This window comes from Perna viridis, chromosome 7 (genome assembly GCF_037379345.1).
Source record: "Perna viridis isolate PV_CMFRI_1.1 ecotype Kerala chromosome 7, ASM3737934v1, whole genome shotgun sequence".
NCBI lineage: Eukaryota > Metazoa > Mollusca > Bivalvia > Mytilida > Mytilidae > Perna > Perna viridis.
The window spans coordinates 48,558,255-48,582,568 of record NC_142451.1 but is presented as its reverse complement, the minus strand read 5'-3'; the positions used below and the strand labels follow the sequence as shown (position 1 = coordinate 48,582,568).

Sequence of the window (24,314 nt, the reverse complement as noted above, 5' to 3'; positions counted from 1 at the left end):
CTGAACATTGGTTAAATGAGAACAATGTATCTTTTTTCACTGAGCAGTGATTAAATGAGAACAGTGTATCTTTTTTCACTGAGCATTGGTTAAATGAGAACAATGTATCTTTTTACCAAGAATTTGAAAGAGGTTTTCATGTTGTTTATAGTACAAGTAAAAATTGTAGTGATTCAAATAGAGGTTCAGGTGGCACTGCTTTATTCACACGTAAACTGTCAGGTACAACAATCAAACCGCTAGATTTTGATACTGATAGATTATGTGGAGCTGTATTAAGTTCTGAAAATTTCAAAGATATCTGTCTAATTTGCAGTTTGTTGCCATCAACAAATTTTCCACAATCAGAGTATATGAAACATCTTGATATATTATCAAGTTGCTATGATATTTTGAGTAAAGATTATGTTACAATTATTGGGAGATATTTTAATGTTGATATAAACAATATTTTGTACAATACCAAGAGTAATTCTTCAAGGTATTTTTTTAAACAAGGAATATAAAGGTTGCTCCTTTACTACATAAAAGAATTGGTCCTTGCTATACATATAGAAATAAAAATCGATCGCAGAGAACACTGATAGATTATATAGGTATACCAGAGTTTTTAGCAAATTGTGTACCCCTAGTTAAGGTTCATGATGATTGTCCTTTTGAATACTCTGATCAGTTTCCACTGTCTATGTCATTAGATATTAATTTGCTGTGTGACATATCATGCCGATCTTATGTTCATATGATCTTATGTAGAGCAGTATGCGTGTATCATAACGAATGTTCTGCACATGGCAGCGGACTCGTGTATTCCGTATGGACAGTTTCGTTCCTTTTTGAAACCTTACTGGAAGCTTAACGATTTAGGTAATTACCGGACGTGAGTGGGTCGACGCTGGGAGACCAAAGTGAATATCGAATAGACTGTACACGGAATACAAAGAAACGAAAAGGGAGTTTAGAAAGCGGAAGCGAAAAGCAGAAAGGATATGGAATGCCGAAAAGTACGAAGAATTCCAATTCAGAACAAGTTCAATGAGTGCCAAGGCTACATCAGTTTTCAAAGACCCCTATGTAGCAAAAACATTGTCTATTATACATGACAAATATGTTGTCGTACCAGCAGACAAAGCCCAAAACAACATTGTTTTTGTCTGCAAAACATTTTATATCCAATGTTTATTATCAGAGGTAGACGCAGAAAATAATAACTGTGATAAGACCTATACTGCTACCGCTCTCTCCAAAGAAGAGATTGTGGAAAACCATAAATCTGTGCTATCCTCTTTTGGTCTCTCTACCAAGGACGATGATTGTGATTTACCGTCTATGTACTGGATACCTAAACTTCACAAAAATCCATACAAACAACGTTTCATAGCTGGATCTGCAAAATGTACCACCAAACCTCTTTCAAAACTTTTAACTTTTATACTCACAACAAGGTTATAGCGGTAATCAAAAGAATGTAATCGAGGGACAAAGACCAGACATGGAAAACAGACATACACAACAAAGAACATAAAGTAACTAAAATTTTACATACAAAGTAACAAAAGTAAATGAGCAACTCGGACTCCACTAAAAACTGGGAGCATGGACCAGGTGCACCGGTGGGGTAAGCGTCCTCTGCTTTTCTAGAAACACCCGCCGAGTTGCTCATAAAAAGTCAAGTCCGGGGTAGACAAACGATGGAAGGAAAACTATGAACCGTTGAATAAATCAGTTTTCATGGTGCTGATGGATACACCATAACGATCCACGAGTTCATGATAACGACCATGAAACTTCTGTAATGATGACTTCAATCTTGTAGCTACACAACCCTGTTCCAGAAGCCTATTTGTTAAAGTCAAAGAGGGTCTGCAGTCCTACCACAACACTTGTTACTCCCGTAGTGGTATTAATTCAATGTGGATCCTGAAAAATTCGAAATATCTTTAGGAGACAATCAGTTCAAGACTATTATCTGAATATAATAGCATTAAAACCTATGATTTTTCAACACTGTATACTTCTATTCCCCATACTCAATTAAAATCCCGACTTAAAAACATTATACATCGTTGTTTTTCCAAAAAAGATGGTACACCTAAATACAAATATATAGTTCTTGATAGAGATTCCTCATACTTTGTAAGAAATAATTCCAAATCATCTTCCAAATATACAGAGGAATATGTTTACAAAATGCTTGAATTTTTAATCGACAACATATTTGTCCAGTGTGGTGGACGTGTTTTTCAACAAACGGTCGGCATTCCAATGGGAACAAATTGTGCTCCTTTACTTGCTGACATATTTCTTCACTCTTATGAGGCTGACTGTATAGCTGATTTGATCAGAAAGAAAGAATATCGTTTGGCTAGATCCTTCAATCTCAGTTTTCGCTATATAGATGACGTATTATCTTTAAACAATCCTAATTTCGGGGATTTGATACATCGTATCTACCCAAAAGAACTTGAGATAAAGGATACTACAGATACTGTGAAGTCAGCCTCATATCTTGACCTACACTTAGAAATCGATGGTAAAGGAAAACTATTAACCAAACTTTACGACAAACGTGATGACTTTTCATTCAGAATTGTCAACTTTCCTTTCATCTGTGGCAACATCCCTTCGGGTCCTGCGTATGGAGTGTTCATATCACAACTCATACGCTATGCCAGAGCTTGCCGAAACTACGCAGACTTTTTGTATCGCGCTAGAAGTCTAACAAATAGGCTTCTGGAACAGGGTTATGTAGCTACAAGATTGAACTCATCACTACAGAAGTTTTATGGTCGTCATCATGAACTCGTGGATCGTTATGATGTATCCATCAGCACCATGAAAACTGATTGATTCAACGGGTCATAGTTTGCCTTTCCTCGTTTGTCTACCCCGGACTTGACTTTTTATGAGCAACTCGGCGAGTGTTTCTAGAAAAACAGAGGACGCTTACCCTACCGATGCACCTGGTCCATGCTCCCAGTTTTTAGTGGAGTCCGAGTTGCTCATTTACTTTTGTTGCTTTGTATGTATGATTTTAGTTACTTTATGTTCTTTGTTGTGTATGTCTGTTTTCCATGTCTGGTCTTTGTCCCTCGATTACATTCTTTTGATTACCGCTATAACCTTGGTTCCCTTGATTACTCTTTCGTATTAAGCAGGGAGTGGGGCAAGGTCGAGTATTGTCAGCTTGGTTATTTTCAGTTTTCATCAACGATTTGATTCATGAACTTTTATCAAGTAATAGTGGACTTAACGTAGGGGGTCTCCATATTCCTGCTATACTACTTGCTGATGATACAACTATTCTAAGTACAACGATCAATGGTTGTCAGAAAATGCTAAATATTGTTAATGCATATGCGAAGAAATGGAAGCTTAAATATAATGCATCCAAAAGTAGTGCCTTACGTTTCCTACCAAAAAGAACCGTAATTCAAACGAGCAAATATCATTAAACCTGGGTGATTCTGTAATTGAGTGGAAGAAACAAATAACTTATGCAGGGACAGTAATTGACACGGAAGATAACACACTTCAAAGAACTGAAAACATAGCCAACAAACTCAAGCTAAAACTTCACTCACTATATTCTGTTGGTTTAAATCCACGCGGTATGAATTCACTTACAAGTAGTATTATATGGAAACGTGTAATCCTTCCTACTGGACTTTTTGCTTGTGAAAAGTGGGGACCACTTACAAAACAAGATATCAATATTTTTGAAACAACACAGTGATACTTCTCAAGATTCATATTCAGATTTTATAAAAGAAGCCCCTCAGATTCCTGTGTTAGTAATTTCGGACTTTGGTCATTAAATGGATATATCGACAAAATGAGATGTTATTTTTTGGACGATTATGCCGGGCTAAATCTGTCTCTTTTCATAAACTGTTATTTAACCTACGCATAGGACAGGTTCTTACGGGTGACTGCAGTAAAAAATCAATAACTCTTAATTTCATCAAAATTCTGGCCAAATATGACTTAACACTTTTTCTAGAAGAGTTTTTGACTAATTGCTATTTCCCGAACAAGCTACTCTGGAGGAAAATTATAAACCAAGCTTTGGAAACTTATGAAGAAAATCAATGGCGATCCGCACTTATGAAACGACCAACCCTGGTGCGATATGCGAAAATACACACAAATCTTACTAACATAGATTATTACGGCTGGCAGTTTTATATCCAAACAATAACGAAAAACTGTTGATACTTGTAAAACTAGGCTATTTACCGATTAAGGCAGCGGATTGTTCTTTGTGCAACATTTACTCACTTGATATACTTAAACACTTAATCCTAAGTTATGAGGGTTTTCTGAATACTCATACTGAATCCTAAGTTATGAGGGTTTTCTGAATACTCATACTGAATCCTAAGTTATGAGGGTTTTCTGAATACTCATACTGAATCCTAAGTTATGAGGGTTTTCTGAATACTCGTACTGAAATGTTTCATAGAATAGTCAACATTTTACCCATCATTAACTCCATCAGTTATTTCGAGCAAGATGATGACGAACTTATAATTTCGCTTTTGGGTGGAATGACGGACATTATTAAAGCGTTATCTGCCAACTTATGGAATAAATTGATAGGTCATACAGCTGACTATAGGTATAAGCTTCATGGCGAATTCGAATACCCCCTATACTGTCTTATATTCGACCTCACTTAGATGTATTGAATATTTTAGGATGATATGACTTTACTTTGGATTCAATTTATGAGTTTTCATGTGTAAATGTGTTTTATCTGTTTGCTTCCTTGAATTAGTTAGAGTTGTTTATACTGATGTAACAATAATATGCTCTTCATGTTAATGGAGATAATCAATCAATCAACCAATCAATCAATCAATCATCTTGTACTTGTAATTTATTATTATTATTGTTTGCATAAGCTTATGTTAATATTATATACAGTGTGTATGTGTGATGGTGTGCATGTGTGTGTGTGTGTAATGTAAAGCACTTAGTGTCATATTTAATTGTGTTAGATAAGCGCTATATAAAATCTGTGTAATAAGAATTTTTACTACAAGCTGCGGTATACATAGAAATTTTGTGGGGTGTTACTTTCCCAAAAGATGTTTGCATAAGGTTTGTGCTTTTAATAGTTAGAAAAGAATGGCATCCTTTATTGAATTATCAAGACAGAGAGATTATATCTTATTTTTCAGGCTTTTTATAACAATAACAGTCAGATTATAACTGTAACTTTATTACTACAACAAGCTATCATGTGTTCATCTCTCTCTTTCTTCCACTAACAATAAACAAAAAAAAACAGAATGCCATAAAAACACATATGTAACATAACTCTCAGTTATGTATCAAAAACAGCAGCCTTTTATGATACAAAACAACACTTAAGCCATTTAAAATATAATATCATAATACTCAGGTCATTTTATGATTAAAGTTTATTCAAAAAGCTTGTTATGGCCCTAAAATGATGAGATGACTTTTCCATTGTTTATACAAAGACAAATAGAGGGTTCTTTGTTTGTTTTTCTTATGTTTTTGAAACAGAAATACAAAATGGTAATTATGGTCTCCTTAAAAAGATGTGGGGGTTACCTGAGTATGTAGAAATTATATTTCATTGGCCTATTTAATCCCCGATCAAAGATCACAAAATTTAATTGCTAACTAACTAAAATGTAGTAATGACAGTAAAACATTGCTCCATTGAATGTACATCATTGCCTGACTGGCATAAGCAAGTTAGGCAAGGCAACATTCTTGCATTAAATGTATAGCATTGCCTGACTGAAAACATAAGCAAGTTAGGAAAGGCAACATTCTTGCATTAAATGTATAGCATTGCCAGACTGCAGACATAAGCAAGTTAGGCTTGCCAACATTCTTGCATTAAATCTATAGCATTGCCAGACTGGAAACATATGCAAGTTAGGCAAGGCAACATTCTTGCATTAAATGTATAGCATTGCCAGACTGGAAACATAAGGAAGTTAGGCAAGGTTCATTTGATTCTGACCATTTGTCCTGTAAACATGATTTTGAAAGATGAACCATAGGTCTAGGATAATTAAGTAGGTATTAAACAAACAGCAACTTAAAAAAAGCTTGAACAATGTCTTAATCTGAAGAAATTAGGCAACTGCCAAAAATCATTTTTCATAGCATTAAGTATTTATTTCAAAAGGTGAATAATTTGGTGATTTAATTAAATTTTTAATTGCCTCTGAATTTGCAGGGTTGTTTTTTCTTAAATGTTCTAATATGTTTTTTTGTATCAAAACATTTTAAAGTCACATTTAGATGTAAAAAAAAATAATCTAGTTTGAAAATGCTTTAAACAAAATGTATTATCAATTATCTATATGGCAAGGATTATAAATTTATCAATACCATTTAGTTTTATACATGATCATAATGTATGTCAATGTTATAGGAAACACAAAGTGAGAATCCTTTAAGGAGGTAGACCTAGGGCAAGGGAAATAACTCTTGAAATCAGTGATATGTTTGCATTGTAATTAATTTCACCAAAGCCTATCAAGCATTCATTTGAAACAGCAAGAAATAAATCCAAGTTACTAAGATGCTTAAATGATATTCATGTTAAGTGGTTTATGCAAAAGTACAATTGATTTGTGAGAGTTATGCCCCTTACCCTAGGTCCACCTCCTTAAAAAGAATTTCAAACATTTATGTAAACAATTACATTTCACAAAATGTTTCAAACTTACTGTTTTATTGTAAATGTACCAGGAAACATATAATGCAAAAACCCAGAATTGATGGAAATATCACACCTTTCATACAAGTCCAAGACACCATTTAAATGTAAACTCTCACACTATAAATATAGCAATCCTATTTTAACAGATCTCCCAAACAAAACACTGAATTGAACATGATCTCAAGAGTCTGATCTTTTAACATAAAAAAGTCTTAACCAAGATGCATATGTCACATGACTTCACATCTGTTGTGTAGAGTTGCCGTTCCATGTTGCATTTTCGTCATCATCATCACGGACATCTGTCATTCGAGTGATGTTTCCATCTGATCGCAGTGGACGCCTCTGGTATGCTCTGTGAAGTAACAGTATGGTTAATATCAACAATATATTTGACATATTTAAGGAATGACTGTTATTTTTTTTTCGGTTTATGAAGAAATTACCTCAGTCATGTGGTGCATACTCAATAACCTGCGTAGCAGGTCATTTTCAAGTGTGCATCACGGGAATTGAGGTTATTTCAAACAGACCGAAAAAATATAAAAGTCATTTCTTATAATTTAATTTTAGTATCAAAACTTAACAGGTAAATCATTAAAAAAGGTTGATGATGTCATAGTCACATAACAAAGTTTTGTTTATGAGATGATGAACAAAAAATTTTATCCAATCAGAAAGCATGTTACTTCTAAAATTAAATCATTGCAATATATATTTCATTTTGCACCAATTAAGAGGACCTCCATGCTAAAACCAGCCAGTGGGTGGCACATGGCAATTTTTGTATTAAAAAAATTCACCTATTTCATATCACAAATGCACCCTTTTTCAAAGTTGAATGTTGGTTCTTTATTAACTGCAACGATTGAAGAGAAATAAATTTCATAGTAAGCACTAGAATTCATTGAAAAAAGGGAGATAACTTTTTTGATTTTGAGTAAAATTTGGTTGCTTTGCTAAGAAACTTAAAAACTATTTTCAGAGCCATCTATTGTCAATTTAAAACTAACTTATACTTATTAACATGCATATGATATATACATTACATTGGAACAAAAAAATCAGTGGAGTAAAATTTACCCTTAGCCACCCAAATTGTAGGATCTGCCTGATTTTTACATGTACAGCCTCTTAATAGACTAAACAAACATCATGACACACTGCTTACCCCATAAAGGAGAATTTCAGATAGAAGATATAAAGATTAATATCTTTTTTTATATTATTTTTTGTTGTTCAAAATACTGTTTTTTTTGCTGAACACTTTGGTATATTAGTCATTTCAAGAGGCCAGACGAAAGCAAACTCTTTCTTCATTGAGGCCAATGGATTACCTTTCAGTTTGGCTGATTCGTTTTTCACTGTTCGGTAGTGTTGTTGTCACTCCCAGTTTTTTTTTGTGGCAGTTCACATTGCTAGTGCTTTAGTTTTTTGTAAAACTTCTTGTTTCCCTTATTTTCATGTGTAATCTTTTTTATTCAGTTCTCTATATTATGTACGTAAACTGTCTCTGTTTCATGCTTTCACAATTAGGCCACATATTTTGGATTTTGATGCATTTAAATCATCCCACTGCTGTTGCTTTGGTATTTTTGTCAATATAATTCACACATTCACTATTTCCAATTTTTTCCTTTTCAATTGACTAACTTAAGATCAAGTGTTTTTTTTTATTTTTTAAACAACAAACATTTAATAGAGCATTATTATACAAGTGAGGTTAAAACAACATTGTGATTCAAATAAGTCCAATCGGACCAATCATTAATTTAGGTATATAAGTCAACCACAATAATGACATGAACTCACGTTTTAGGTCTGGCACCCCGACCTGAAGGTGTTGAGTCAGCTGTTTGTGATTCTGTCTGTGTGTCCTCTCTTCTGTTTTGTGGGGGAGGAGGTGTAGAACTTCCAAAAATAAGCACATATAAAAAGTTCCAAATGGCAATAAAGGGAGCTAACAATATTGAGAAAAGTCCGCCACTTCCACTTGGATTATTTGATACAGCCAGTTTCCTCTGCTGAAAAGAAAACAATCTAACTTATCAACTGAACTGAAATTAAAGACAAATACATGAGTAAAATAGAAAAAAAAGAAAACAAAAAAAAACAGTACTAGTAATACAGTTTCAAAACAAATGAGTGTTTATGTGTCAATGTAGTGGTTTCTGGCCATTGTTTCTTTAAAACTTATAAAAATTCTTGTAATACAAAACATGCCCTGGTCACAATTTCAAGAACTTAAAGTAATCAGCACAAATGGTGCATGACTCTCTCAATATCACACAGCATAAGTCATTTAACAATCTTGATATTAGAAATACAAAAATAAAACAAAAAAACTATAATAAATACGTGAAAATTTTCATGGTGCCATAAAATGAACATACAGGTAATTGTGATATTTTTCAAGTTTTGAAAATATTCAGGGAAGCTGAGACTGAAAAATTTACTTAAAAAAGTCTTACCAACAGATAAAACCAATATACCATTGTCTGTAAATGTTCCTCAGTCAAGAAAACTTAAAAAGTTACGACTTACCGGCACAGCTATCAATACAGCCGATGGCGCAAGCCCTAACAACAACAATGACTGTGTCATATCATCATCTGTAAATGTTCTCTTTGGGAATGTTGTAGACAAAGTGACATTAGATCCTACCCTCTGTAAGGCAATAATAAACATGAAGTTGCATGTGTTGTCATGCTAGATTTACCACAACTGGTTCCATATATTGAATAAAGTGCTATACTGGGTGTAGCTTGATACAGCCACTACAGTTGAACCCTCAACAGTTTGGGCAAGTATGGACACACCACTCAAGCTTGATACATTTCTGAATTTTGATTCTGATTCAATATTTGATACAAGATAAAATTTGACAGTAATCAAAATGGTACCTTCTTCATAAATGGTTCCACTTACAACCTCCAAATTAATCCCAGCCTTCCTTAGAAGGTATGGTGCACTTAATGGTGTCCAATTTCAGAGATCTATTTACTTGTTAAAATGATTTAGTCAAGTTATTGTCCACATAAAAAGAAAATACTTGTATCCTTTTGATCCCTTATTCCTAAGTGATTAAAGTGACAACTCTCCAAATCAATCCTACCCTTCCTTTCATGACACAGCACTTTGTGATATAATTTCATAAAGAGTCATTCACTTATAGTCAAATTATTGTTGAACATCATTAAAATGCTTGTTTTTGGCCCCTTTTAGTCCCCCATACCTTCACAGGTCAAGTCACCACTCCAAAAATCAATCCCAGCTTTTCTTTAATGATAAAGCACCTTCTGGTACAATTTCAGAGAGATCATTCACTTATAATCAAGTTATTTGCTGGATATCATGAAAATACTTGGTTCTGGTCCCTTATTCATAGATACAGTTCAAGTAACTTCCCCTAAAAATAATTCCTAACCCTCTTGTGTTATATGTCACCTTGTAGTACAGTTTGAAGATGATCTATAAACGTATACTCAAGTTATTGTCTGGAAACCAAATACTTAATACTAGTAATCAATGAACACCAGACCACGATAGCATGATACCATTATACAACTTCAATTTCCTCAGAATTAACTGCATACCTTTCTTATTATACTGTTTAAATAAATCCATGGAACAGTACCATTGAAATAAATTTGAACAGACCAACAAACAGATATAGCAATTGATTCTTATCAACCATCTAAATTCAAATATATACATTGTAAGGTTTAATAATAAACTTTATATATCTGATGTGATGGATCAACTACTGACCTCAGTAACAAAGTTACACACAGTCTGAAGAGGTTCACTTGAGGAAAACACATTGGACACCGAGGATCCATCAGGGAGTCTGATCTGAAGTCGTGCTTGTTCCCTGTTTGAAATACAGAACTATACATCAAAAATAAATTCTTAATAAAAATAACAACTATATATGATTTTGAAAATGATTAACTCTCTAACTGAGAGGCATATATTTAATTGCAATACATGGTTGTATTTTTGTTTTAAATTTGAAAACAGAGATTGAAACTTTTAACAAGGTAACTTTTATTGTAAAAATTCCCTATTGCTCGGGTTTGTTAAAAATTAAAATTTAAGTTGGATTTTGACCTTTTCTTAGCCTCAGCTTCACTGTTGATCTGGTTTTGGGCCATTTCTTTGGCTTGTTTTGCCTCCTCTTTTTGTTTTTCTTGGACTTCCTTTTCCTTTCTGTATTTAGCAGCTCTTTCTGCCCTTTAAAGTATGAAGCATAGATTGAAAGATGTAACTGGGGAAACTTAATGAAATTAATTCATGTTCTAGAAGAAAAAAAATTATATTATTTTTTCTGCTCTGTATGGTTAAATTCAGATCTCAACATGATCACCATAAAAGATGGCATGATACTGTGAATTCACAGTTAAATTTAATGCTTTTTTACTAAATTCTGTGTGTTATTGGACTTAACATATAATAAAAGGGAACTGTAGACTAAGTGTGACAAAGATTGCTATATAATGTGTAAACAAGATCAATCAACTGCTATATAAGTTATTAAATGAAAACTATTGAAGTGTCTTCAAATGGCATACAATGACTACAGCATAATAAGGTTGTGCCCTTTGTTGCCCTTTTTAAGACCCAAGATTTTGGCAGTCATATAAAATGAATTAAAGACAACAGAGCAATGATTTTAAATATGAAAAATCATTGTGCATCTAGCTATGGGATCCTGTATTTTTCTGTTTTCAGAAAAAAAGTAAGAAATTTATAATTGTTTGAAACTAAAGTATGTTCAGCAAATTCTCTTAACTTAAAAGAGATTGTCAATATCTTTAAAAAAGTACATTGTTCTCTTTTCTTCTAACTGTATTAGATCACAATTGATAACCAATTTGTTTTTTTTTTTCAAACATTTAACCTGTCTTTTTCCAGTTCCTTTTTAATTCTCTCCCTTTCCTTGATTTTTTCTGTCCTCTCCTTGGCAAGTTGCTCCTGTAACTCTTTACGTTTTTGTTCCTCTTGGAACTGCTTTAGTTTAGCCATATCTTGACCTAATTTCCTTCTTTCTACTTCCTGCTGCTTGATTTTTTCTTCTTCTTTTCTCTGTTTTTCCGCCTTAATTTCTTCCATCTTCTGTTTTGCCCTAAAGTTATATAATTTCCAAATGACAATGCCACTACAAATTTGCTTTAAGTGATTTTAAGTGACATATGATTCTTACTCTGCCAGTTCACCTGGTTCATGTGTACAATAGTTTGTGAACTACCAGTGAATTGATGAATTGACTAATTGCGGTTTAATGTCTCATGGTAGATATTCCAATCTTTTCAGTAGGAGCACATTTAATCAATCAAACAGAACCAGCTTTGTGTTACTCTGAGCTAGTTCACAGAAGCAACAGTCTTTTAGTCATGTAGGCATGTAACCCCCATTTGACACATTCTAACATAGGGCCAACTAGTCATCGCTCTGGCTACTATATGCAGTCGCTACCAATTTTAAAGTCTTTGGTGTAACTTAACCAGGGATTGAACCAACAACCTTCCATACTTGAGGCAAACAGGCTACCAAAATACCATATTACTTTTTTTTTACTTAGATTATTGATGAACCCGGTTCATTCTTGTAAAAGCATGTTGCTCATATTTTTCTTCTTTTTCAATTTTGTGTGCGTGTTTACATTTGGTTTAAATACATAATTTGCTTTATTGTTGTCCGTTGACCTTTCCTGAAAAGCCTTATGACTTTCAAGTTTGAAATATTATTCTACCCATAGATTCCTTTTACTTCACTTTATACAAGGCTAGCAGCATCTAAACTCATCAATAGAGCATAAAGATAATGGTACAGGCACCTATAATTCTATGCAATCTAAAGCTCTTGTTACAAAGACAAATCATCTACTTACATGTCTACCCTAGCATCCAATGGTGGTGCAGGTGTAGAGCCTGATGCTTCAGTTTTAGGGGCATTGTCCCCACTACCAGAACTCCCTGGTGCAGGCTGGGCACTGGTAGGAGCTGTAGCTCCTGTCTGAGCTTTGTGATTCTAAAAATATTTCATACAGAATATTAACCAAACATTAAAGGAAGTCTCCTGATAGTCTCAGATGGAATGTTTATAGTTTAAATACTGTAAGTAATACTGTGTAAACAAACATGTATTAATTCTTGTGGTTGGTAATTCTTGCATATTCTGTCAAATGAACATATTAGTGGGTATCAATTTTCAAAAAAATAATTAGCATTTATAATGTTAAAAATCCATTTTGCTGGTATTATTTTTTGTGGTTTTCTTTCCAACATGAAAAAAGCAAAAATTAGTACACTGCAAAAATACATTTATAGTTTTGAACTGACTATCCTAAAGAAAATTTTTTAGATGACTTAAGTTAGACAACTGAATGCATGATTTTTTTTGTTGCATATAATAAAATTAGTATTCAAAAACATATTTAATTTTATATCATAAAGGTCACAACAAAATACTTAATGTCAAAGTCATGAACTTTATATGTAGCTTTATAATACTAAGGCAGAATGGTGGAGTTCAAACATATACCTTCAAAACTGACTGAATGACCTGACAAAATGCTGGGGTCTCCACATAACCAGCAGTGACCTCCATTGGGGCACCATTAACTCCTATGAAATATACTGATGGCACCGTTACTACAGGGTCTAAGATTTGGTTAAGGTCTGACCTTATACAATAAATATCAACATGTACACTTGTATATATATAGAGAGAGATTTTGTTGGTTTTCTAATACACAGGCCTTCCAGTGGATTTTGACTAAAAAAACAAAGTTTCATATAAGGCACAATTTCTTACTAAAAATACACCATAATAGGGAAGTTACAGGAATTTACTCGGCAATGGTAATTATGAAATACATATCCATTTAGACAACAATTAAACAATGCTTACCAAGTAACAACATTGATACAAAGAATTCACCAAGACTTGAAAAGATGGTAAAAAGCCAAAGGAAAACATTTGGAGGGTGTGGTGGGGGGGGGTACATGTAGTACAAAAAACTGTATTGTTCAAAATGAGTGCAAGGAGCAAAAGCAAATATATAGGGAAAATACCATTATAGGTAAAGACATAACAGTTATACAGCCAAATAATGGCATTTTATGGGAAATATTGTGCTGCTTGAAAGCTTGAATGCACTTCCATGTATATTACAGTCCAACCAAGATTTTATTCGAAAGTACCAGTATTCAAAATTTTACATATCACCCTGTTTATTTATGTTGTTTCAATGTACCACTACCAACTTACATAAAAATGCACACCTTGATTTTTTTAAATAATATCTCCCTAAGGAACTATACATCATTTAACAAATACATGTACATTGTGAAGAAAAGCATTTTTTGTAATTTTAACGAAGTGTTTATTATTGACTTTCTAAGCAAATCATATATATTTATAGATGATCATTAGATAAGTGACTGAGCTCTCTATATTGACATGAAATTGATGCACTCTTATTGGTATAAAAAGTTATCTAGTCCTTTCGACAAATTGTGCTCACAATGTATTTTAATAATGCAAGTGGAGGTGAGAAAGACACAACAACCCTACCAAACAGTGAAAACAATCGTAAAGACACAACAACCCTACCAAACAGTGAAATCAATCGTAAGACACAACAACTCTACCAAACAGTGAAAACAATCATAAAGACACAACAACCCTACCAAACAGTGAAATCAATTGTAAAGACACAACAACCCTACCACACAGTGAAATCAATCGTAAGACACAACAACCCTACCAAACAGTGAAATCAATCGTAAAGACACAACAACCCTACCAAACAGTGAAAACAATCGTAAAGACTCAACAATCCTACCAAACACTGAAAACAATCCTAGACACAACAACCCTACCAAACAGTGAAAACAATCGTAAAGACACAACAACCCTACCAAACAGTGAAATCAATCGTAAGACACAACAACCCTACCAAACAGTGAAAACAATCATAAAGACACAACAACCCTACCAAACAGTGAAATCAATCGTAAAGACACAACAACCCTACCAAACAGTGAAATCAATCGTAAAGACACAACAACCCTACCAAACAGTGAAATCAATTGTAAAGACACAACAACCCTACCACACAGTGAAAACAATCGTAAAGACACAACAACCCTACCAAACAGTGAAATCAATCGTAAGACACAACAACCCTACCAAACAGTGAAAACAATCATAAAGACACAACAACCATACCAAACAGTGAAATCAATCATAAAGACACAACAACCCTACCACACAGTGAAATCAGTCGTAAGACACAACAACCCTACCAAACAGTGAAATCAATCGTAAAGACACAACAACCCTACCAAACAGTGAAATCAATCGTAAAGACACAACAGCCCTACCGCACAGTGAAATCAGTCGTAAGACACAACAACCCTACCAAACAGTGAAATCAATCTTAAAGACACAACAACCCTACCAAACAGTGAAATCAATCGTAAAGACACAACAACCGTACCAAACAGTGAAATCAATCGTAAAGACACAACAACCCTACCACACAGTGAAATCAATCGCAAGACACAACAACCTTACCAAACAGTGAAAATAATCGTAAAGACACAACAACCCTACCACACAGTGAAAACAATCGTAAAGACACAACAACCCTACCACACAGTGAAAACAATCGTAAAGACACAACAACCCTACCAAACAGTGAAATCAATCGTAAGACACAACAACCCTACCAAACAGTGAAAACAATCATAAAGACACAACAACCATACCAAACAGTGAAATCAATCATAAAGACACAACAACCCTACCACACAGTGAAATCAGTCGTAAGACACAACAACCCTACCAAACAGTGAAATCAATCGTAAAGACACAACAACCCTACCAAACAGTGAAATCAATCGTAAAGACAAAACAACCCTACCGCACAGTGAAATCAGTCGTAAGACACAACAACCCTACCAAACAGTGAAATCAATCTTAAAGACACAACAACCCTACCAAACAGTGAAATCAATCGTAAAGACACAACAACCGTACCAAACAGTGAAATCAATCGTAAAGACACAACAACCCTACCACACAGTGAAATCAATCGCAAGACACAACAACCTTACCAAACAGTGAAAATAATCGTAAAGACACAACAACCCTACCACACAGTGAAAACAATCGTAAAGACACAACAACCCTACCACACAGTGGAATCAATCGCAAGACAAAACAACCCTACCAAACAGTGAAAACAATCGTAAAGACTCAACAACCCTACCAAACACTGAAAACAATCCTAAAGACACAACAACCCTACCAAACAGTGAAAACAATCGTAAAGACACAACAACCCTACCAAACAGTGAAATCAATCGTAAGACACAACAACCCTACCAAACAGTGAAAACAATCATAAAGACACAACAACCCTACCAAACAGTGAAATCAATTGTAAAGACACAACAACCCTACCACACAGTGAAATCAGTCGTAAGACACAACAACCCTACCAAACAGTGAAATCAATCTTAAAGACACAACAACCCTACCAAACAGTGAATTCAATCGTAAAGACACAACAACCCTACCAAACAGTGAAATCAATCGTAAAGACACAACAACCCTACCACACAGTGAAATCAATCGCAAGACACAACAACCTTACCAAACAGTGAAAATAATCGTAAAGACACAACAACCCTACCACACAGTGAAAACAATCGTAAAGACACAACAACCCTACCACACAGTGAAATCAATCGCAAGACAAAACAACCCTACCAAACAGTGAAAATAATCGTAAAGACACAACGACCCTACCACACAGTGAAAACAATCGTAAAGACACAACAACCCTACCAAACAGTGAAATCAATCGTAAAGACACAACAACCATACCACACAGAGAAATCAATCGTAAAGACACAACAACCCTACCAAACAGTGAAAACAATCATAAAGACACAACAACCCTACCAAACAGTGAAAACAATCATAAAGACACAACAACCCTACCAAACAGTGAAAACAATCGTAAGACACAACAACCCTACCACACAGTGAAAACAATCCTAAAGACACAACAACCCTACCACACAGTGAAATCAATCCTAAAGACACAACAACCCTACCACACAGTGAAATCAATCCTAAAGACACGACAACCCTACCACACAGTGAAAACAATTGAAAAGACACAACAACCCTACCAAACAGTGAAAACAATCGTAAGACACAACAACCCTACCACACAGTGAAATCAATCGTAAAGAAAGAACAACCCTACCTCTCAGTGAAAATAATCATTATTGAGAACCAGTACATCCAAATATCTGAAAGTGTTATTCATTTTTTATACCAGATACTGTTTAGATAAACAATTTCAGATAACACATTCAAAAATATTATTGACTTGTAAAGCACTAATGCTATGATCAGGAAATAGAGTGATAACCTGAAATCCTTTAGTGTATCTTTTAACCAATATTTATAAAAAAATCATTATGACAAGGAAAGTAACTGTAACTATTAGAAAGGATACAAATCTGTGAGAAAAATCCACATTCCTCCCTAAAAATAAAATAAGATCATTCTCATCATTACTTTTTCAAAAAAGAATTAAGATGTAAAACAAGTTTCTTATCATCAATTAACTAATTCAATGTTTCTAGCCATGTAATCTGATGTAATAATCACATTAATTTCATATCATACAAAGTTTGGACATATAACATAATACTCTGGTCATAGAAAAAATGTAAATACACTAGTGAGTAACTTACGGAAGAAATGAAGTAAAATCTATTGTAATGTTGTTTGTGTTTGTGGGTACAAATTTTCTTGGATAGAGGAAAAACATTGTTAAGTACTTGATTTTGTTGTACATGGGGAAAAATCAATGAATTTAACTGCATTTCAGAAAAAAAATAATCACCAAAGCAAAATTATCTTGCTAAGATTTGAAACAAAAATTTTATTATGTTTTTTTTTTTTGTGGATTTATATTTAACACCAGTAACATTTAATAAATACAAACAAATAGAAGTTACCAGGCATACATGTAGGTAGAATACATCTGGGAGTCAAGACTTGTTTTCTCAGCTTACAAGTAAGAGTTCTAGTAAGTCAAAGTTCTTGTGAATGAAAAAAATATACCGCCATTGCTACTTGTATGTTAAATAGAGCCCTGGAAATTAGTAAAACCCCAGGTTTCCCCTATGCCAATTTTCAACAATCATTATCATGGGAAAGATGAAAAAGTGTAGAATACCCAAAGCCATTCCTACAGATTATTTATGGTAGCACTGTGTCCATAACTCCAAGGCTATCTAGGAATAATAAACACATAATATGTTGCTTTATCAAACAATTAAGTAGCATTCCACATGAGAATCATGCAAAATATGATTCATGGTTGGAAAGCCCACATATTTTTATTTTTGATATTTTGTTGAAAATGTTATAGTAAACAGAAATTAACATGTAGCTTTTCATGTAACCATTAATGTTGTTCTTAGGAGATAAAAATTATATAGAATGCTCTGTAGAATTCATTCGAAGTTCAGAAAGATAACTCTGTAAATGACACTAAAATACAATAGAATCTGTTGGATTTTCCATGTGGATTACCTCCTAAGAGCAGACTGATTTGAATGAATAATTATACATTTCAACATATAGACATATAAAGCAACTAAATAACACAAATAAAAGCGTGTAGCCTTTTTTGGGGTGTATCACATATTACAGAATTTGCTTGATTCTTACAAAACCTGCTACTTAAAAGGTGATAATAATATGGCTTTGGAAATTATTGCTAGATGGATTCATTATTTCATAGTTCTAACACTACCAACAACACCCAGGAAATTTTGTACCCCACAAATAAAAATGAATTCACAGTACACAAATGTATGCTTATATTTTTTGTTTGCTGGGTGTAAAAAAATTAAGAATTACCCATTAGCTTTCAACTTCAAGGCAACACAATCTTCATTTTCACAGATATTAGTAACTTCTGAGGCCTCCAAAGTCTCATCCATTTTTTTAGACTGTTCATCTTGGCCTGAAAATTCAAAATTCAAATAAAATAAACCTATATATTTTAAAGTCATTTTTACTTAATCTTACTTAGGCCATACAAAAAACATGTGAGTTACTGGTTCCCCTACCTACCCTATTTTTTTTAATCCTGGACCCACATTATCTATGATGACAACATGTATTGGTAATACCATCTTCTTTTGCTCCAGTTGAGAGAATCTTAAGCATAGCGGGAAAATATTTTGTTCAGAGAGATGTCGTTTAAATGACGACACTTTTAAAAAGCTGATGATGTTTAAATGCAACAAAAACATCAAGTTATCGGTCGTTTGGGAAGCTTTGATTTGATGATGGATTTCAAGTTATCAAGATCGATAAGTTCATGTCGTAAAAATATAAAGTTTTTGTCTTTATCATTCTTTACAAAGTCATCTTTCTTCTTGTCTGCCTGGACTAGTTATCTTCCTGTTGACGGACAAATTGTTCTTTCTTTAACCATAATATTGGATGATTCTACCCATATTTGTTGTGAGTTGGCCTGAGGTGGATAGGTCTCCAGCTAACATGTAGCTTTATTGTTATTTTTAGTAACAGTGGCCACGTTTTTCCAAGGATTGAAAAATCCCTGCATCAGTTCTATGAAAAATACCATAAGGAACATTCATACAAAATTTGGTTCAAATTGCTCAAGTAGTGTCAGAGTAGAAGATTTTTGTAAAAAATAACATTCAAAGTAGCAAAAAACTATGAAAAAGGGGAATAACTCCAACATGCATGACTCATCAGATTGAAATAAAAAATTAAACACAGATAGATCTCATTGTGCTGAACACTTTAATTTTCGTCAGATTTAGCTTAACCTAACAGTTTGGGGGATATATGTGAAAAAAAGATAACTGTCTGACCCCTATCTTCTATTTTTAGTAATGGCGGCCATGCTTTTAGACAAATCGAAAATCCCCATATCTTTTCTATGCAGGATACTCAAAGGAACATTCATACTAAGTTTGCTTTCAGTTGGTTAAGTAGTGTCAGAAGAGAAGATTTTTGAAAGTAATAACATTAAAAATAGCAAAAAACATCAATAAAGGGCAATAACTCCAACAAGGCTTATCAGATTAACACGAAAATTTGACCACAGATAGATCTAATCATGCTTAACACTTTTATCTGTCAAAATTTGGCTAAACCTGACAATTATGGAGATATATGTAAAAAAATAAAGTCTGACTCCTAAGTTCTATTTATAGTAGCTGCGGCCATGTTTTTTTCGACAAATCAAAAATCCTCACATCAGTTCTATGCAGAATTCCCCAAGAAGCATTCAAATCAAGTTTGGTTTCAGTTGGTCAAATCATGTCAGAGGAGAAGAGTTTTGGAAAAATTGTTAGCGATGATGGACCATGACAACAATGTACGACGAAGACAGACGCCAAGTCATGGCAAAAGCTCACATGGCCTTTAATTTAATTTAATTGTAACTGTAATCATAAAATGTATTCCTATGCAGTGCTCATTCAACAGTTTAACAGTTTGGGGGGTGGGGGGGGGGGCTCAAGTGCCCTTTCAATAGCAATATAGTGGCCCTTATGAAAAAAAACAGGGGGTCACAGAAATATGTATGAGTAAATAACATCTTGTATTGAACTACTATGCATGTTTTAATTATTGTTGTTCCTTTTATAAGTACTTGTTCTGAAGTTTTTTTTCATTCAGTAAGGTAAGTTTGGTTTTTAGCTTTATTGCTTACATTGTAAAACTTTTGACACACCACTTGGGCACATATGGTACATGAAGTTATTTGTTCATTCAGTAATGCAAGTTTGCTTTTTAGCTTTATTGCATATATTGTAAAACTTTCGATGCACCACTTGGGCACATATGGTACAAGATTTAAGCCCTGTTAGACAGTAAATTTGTGTCAATGACACGGCCTGGAATAAACACTGCATTGTAAACAACCAAATGTCTGCCCTGAAGAGTGTGTCAGGTTTCACTTGTCTCATACTGTATCATTAACTTCAGTTTCTTCACGTCAATCGTGAGCATTTCAGGTGACACTTATCTCATTACTTTACACGTCATGACAGGACAAAAAATATAATTTTTAAGAAAATAAAACTGTCAATATACAGGTCATTTATATGAAGCTTTAATCGAAATGTAAAATGACCCCCACTTTCAAAAAAAAAGACCAACATCTTTCAATATTTTTAACAACAAATCTATGAACCTGTCACATATACGATGAAAACACGTTTTTCTCTTTTCGATTTCTGAATAGCTTCAGCGATTGATCCAGTAAACCATTTCATTTCGCATCAGAGTATTTTCGCTTTCAGTGATGACTGCAACTTTCTTTCCAACCGGAAGTCAATTAAATCAAAGGGTCTCACTAATTGTCCACAAGAGGCGTCAAGAAGCGACAAGAAATTGCTTTAGCGACAAGAAGCGAAAAGAAACTTGAATTAGCGACAAGAAACTTTGAATTAGAGACAAGAAATTAAAAAAATACCAACAAGAGGAGATAGACTATTTTATTTGCTGTTTGAATACTAAAAAGATGTAAAAAATATATCTTTTTTTATTAGGAGAACTGAAAATGGAGAAGATTGTAAGAAGTTATATTAAAAAAAACTTCTGTACATGCATAGTTGATAAGAATTTGCCATGTAAGGTTAAAAATACAAAAGTTAGTGACAAAAGAATGAAGAGGAAATGATTCTTTGAGCCAAATAAATTTTGTGACTTTAATAGTAAAGTTACCCATCTGTATATATCAAAATTTCCGATTTTATATTTTACTGTGCGTTATACACGTGCTAAAAGTTAACCAAAGTGATTGTTTTGTTTTTTTTTTTAAATTTATTTTTGTTTAGCTTAAAATTAAGTAAACGTCTTTTGAAATTTTGAGTCACGTGTTTCGACTATTGAAGTCTCTTCAGTAATCATCGACAGTGTTTTTACTTTACTTAGTTTTCTGGTCTATGGCTTCATAAAGTATTATGCTAAAAAAAACTTATTACGGCCGATATTATTTTTAATTTTTACATAAAAAAATCAGTGTGTTTGATTCTGAAAGTTACAACAACAATTCTAGTTACCAAGACTCTTGGTTGTGAGATCAAAGGGTGAGTGGCTTCTTTTAGGTAATCAATATCATAACTACCTCAATTAACAACTTAACAACCCACGTGCCGGGAAAAGCCCACGTGCCACCATAAGTCAGTGATTAACACCTTGTTGACTGGCGCGTGGATGAATGTCATAACTTGATTAATCTGATTGGCTGATATCCGTACATATACAAATCTATCGGAATTTAGAATGATCTAGAATCCTGACATATCTGCATTCTTTAAGAATAATTTCAATATAACATCAAAGAAATAGAGAACATATATCTTAATATTTTGATAAAAACATAGCATTTTTAAACTCAAATCTTTGCAAATTACGACATTTTTCACCCTTATCATCAATTTATTTCTTTATTATATTTTAAAATGATATATTTGATTAATATAAGTTTCTCGAAATTTTAAACCTTATATGGCAAATTTTTACCAGAGACACTAATGTGTATTAATGTCTCTGTTTTTATCAACTTTGCATGTACATTTTTTTTTAATATAACCAAGGATTTATAACTTCTTACAATTATTTCTATTTTTTTCATCTTTTTATATTCAAACAGCAAATTAATATAGTCTCTCTCCTCTTGTCGGTATTTTTTAGTTTCTTGTCGCTTCTTGTCACTAAATCAATTTCTTGTCGCTTCTTGACGCTTTTTGTCGGTAATTAGTGACACCAAAATTGAAACAGGAAGTTATACCTTTCCAATCTCCAAAGCAAGAAAATCACATGGTTTTTACATCATTGTGAATATTATTTGTAAAGAAATGTTTTCTTTGTTATCAACGGTTATTTAGAACCCACATGGATTTGTCTCCATAAATCTTACACTCAAGAACTGCAAAAACGCGTTGTTTGTATGATTTCCAGGTGAATGAGATCAGCTGATTTTGCATGATATGACGAACAGTTGAAACCCTGACAAAGTGATTAGGTATCACTTTGCAATGTCAGTAAATATGGTGAGTCTTTATATCAATTGACATTTTGTACTGTTGCAAAGCAGCACAGATCTGCTAGTCAAGGATGTTTTTCTATAATGATCTACATATTTCTATATGAGGAAGGCATTTGTAAGCAAAGCACTAAGCCTCTGACTAAAACAACATATATTACACACATAAAACATAAGATATACTATATGTGCATGCAATAGGACACATACACATAAGACAGTGAATATAGCTTAAGCTAGCATACTTACAGCACAAAGGGATCAAGACATATTCAAGCACTAAGTACTAAATTAATGCATGCATTAGCTGAAATGTTTAAAAAGCCAACATAAAATGCTACTAATAATAAGAGCTTGTTTGACCATAACTGAACTGATCAAAGTAAATAAAGAAAAAGAAAAAAGTTTAAGATCTGCAGGAGCCACATTGGCATGAGTTGCCATCCAAGTTGTTAATAAGATTTTTGAACTGGCTTAGGTTGGCATGTGCACAATTCTCATTAGGCAACTCATTCCAGAGTGTGACCCCAACATACCATACTGAACAAATCCATAACTGGATTGTTCTTACCCTGGGAACTTCTGCTATATTGTCTTTTGTAAAAGAATAATTAGAATTTTTTAATAAAATAACATCATGAAGATACAAAAGAAATTTCTTATGAATAATTTTCAACACTTCTATTGCCATGGTACGTAAATTTCTAATATTTAGTGAAGAAAGACCAGATTTTACAAGCAACTCTTCATATGTACAGTTATAGTTTTTGTAAATGAAATGCAAGGCATGTTCCTGTATCCTTTCCATCATTTTTGCTATTACCTTTTCCACAAAAATGCCAAACAACTGGACAATAATTAAAATTGCACAAATGTTTCCTAATTCATTTTAGTACATTTAACAGCCTTGATGCTTTTTTACATACCTGTATATCTGAAATATGGAAATTATATTTTATTTGATAATCAATTGTCACACCCAGGAACTTCACTTTGTCTTTACAAATAAATTTTGTTCCCATCTAAATTGAATTTTAGATCCCTAGTTTTAGTTTTTTCCACAATGGCAATAGCCTGAAATTTTTCTGGATTAACCTTCATCTGATTTTCTGTAAACCAATTTATTATAATACCGCTTTCATTTTCCAAAGTTGTGACTTATCCATCAGTGTCGCAGCCTGAGTATGACAATGTATTATCGTCATAGTTATACAGTGGATTCCGCTTAATTGCATAGCCTATTTGCCAGTAAAAATTATGCAAATAACTGGGCTATTCTTATAACCGAAATTACGATTTTACTGGAAGTGTGAGTTCAGGTAAGACGACGATACTGTGGATCAACCAGGGATATCATTGTTCAACATTTCTGATCTGGTATTTAATTGTTATAGACCTTCTCATTGTATTGTTCTTTATCAATAAATAATAATATATATTGTGTTTGTCTTGTTTATTGACCTT

General features: G+C 33.4%; 2 protein-coding genes across 6 annotated transcripts in view; one reads left to right on the top strand and one right to left on the bottom strand.

The window, feature by feature from the left end:
* Positions 1 to 6,707: 6,707 nt before the first annotated feature.
* On the bottom strand, positions 6,708 to 21,153 carry LOC148613075 (UBX domain-containing protein 4-like). 2 transcript variants are annotated; one of them, XM_088595101.1, is made up of 11 exons: positions 20,994 to 21,153; positions 18,677 to 18,782; positions 17,259 to 17,287; positions 13,259 to 13,377; positions 12,606 to 12,745; positions 11,616 to 11,840; positions 10,826 to 10,948; positions 10,484 to 10,586; positions 9,257 to 9,379; positions 8,525 to 8,736; positions 6,708 to 7,067 (listed from the first exon to the last, which is right to left on the bottom strand). In XM_088595101.1, exons 1-11 carry the CDS (start codon positions 21,073 to 21,075, stop codon positions 6,953 to 6,955), a joined length of 1,377 nt encoding a protein of 458 aa, XP_088451227.1. In that variant the 5' UTR covers positions 21,076 to 21,153; the 3' UTR covers positions 6,708 to 6,952. The 2 variants fall into 2 exon arrangements, with proteins under 2 accessions (XP_088451227.1, XP_088451228.1); XM_088595102.1 differs by having other exon boundaries at positions 8,525 to 8,733.
* Positions 21,154 to 22,591: 1,438 nt separating this feature from the next.
* Positions 22,592 to 24,314, top strand: part of LOC148613074 (stAR-related lipid transfer protein 3-like) — a 39,524-nt gene continuing 37,801 nt past the window's right edge. For 3 of the 4 annotated variants that reach the window (XM_088595098.1, XM_088595097.1, XM_088595096.1), the window contains exon 1: positions 22,593 to 22,857. In XM_088595098.1, the coding sequence (XP_088451224.1) occupies positions 22,843 to 22,857 (15 nt within the window). In that variant the 5' untranslated portion in view covers positions 22,593 to 22,842. Of the gene's footprint in view, positions 22,858 to 24,314 lie in introns of all 4 variants that reach the window. The other variant, XM_088595093.1, reaches the window with a different exon arrangement.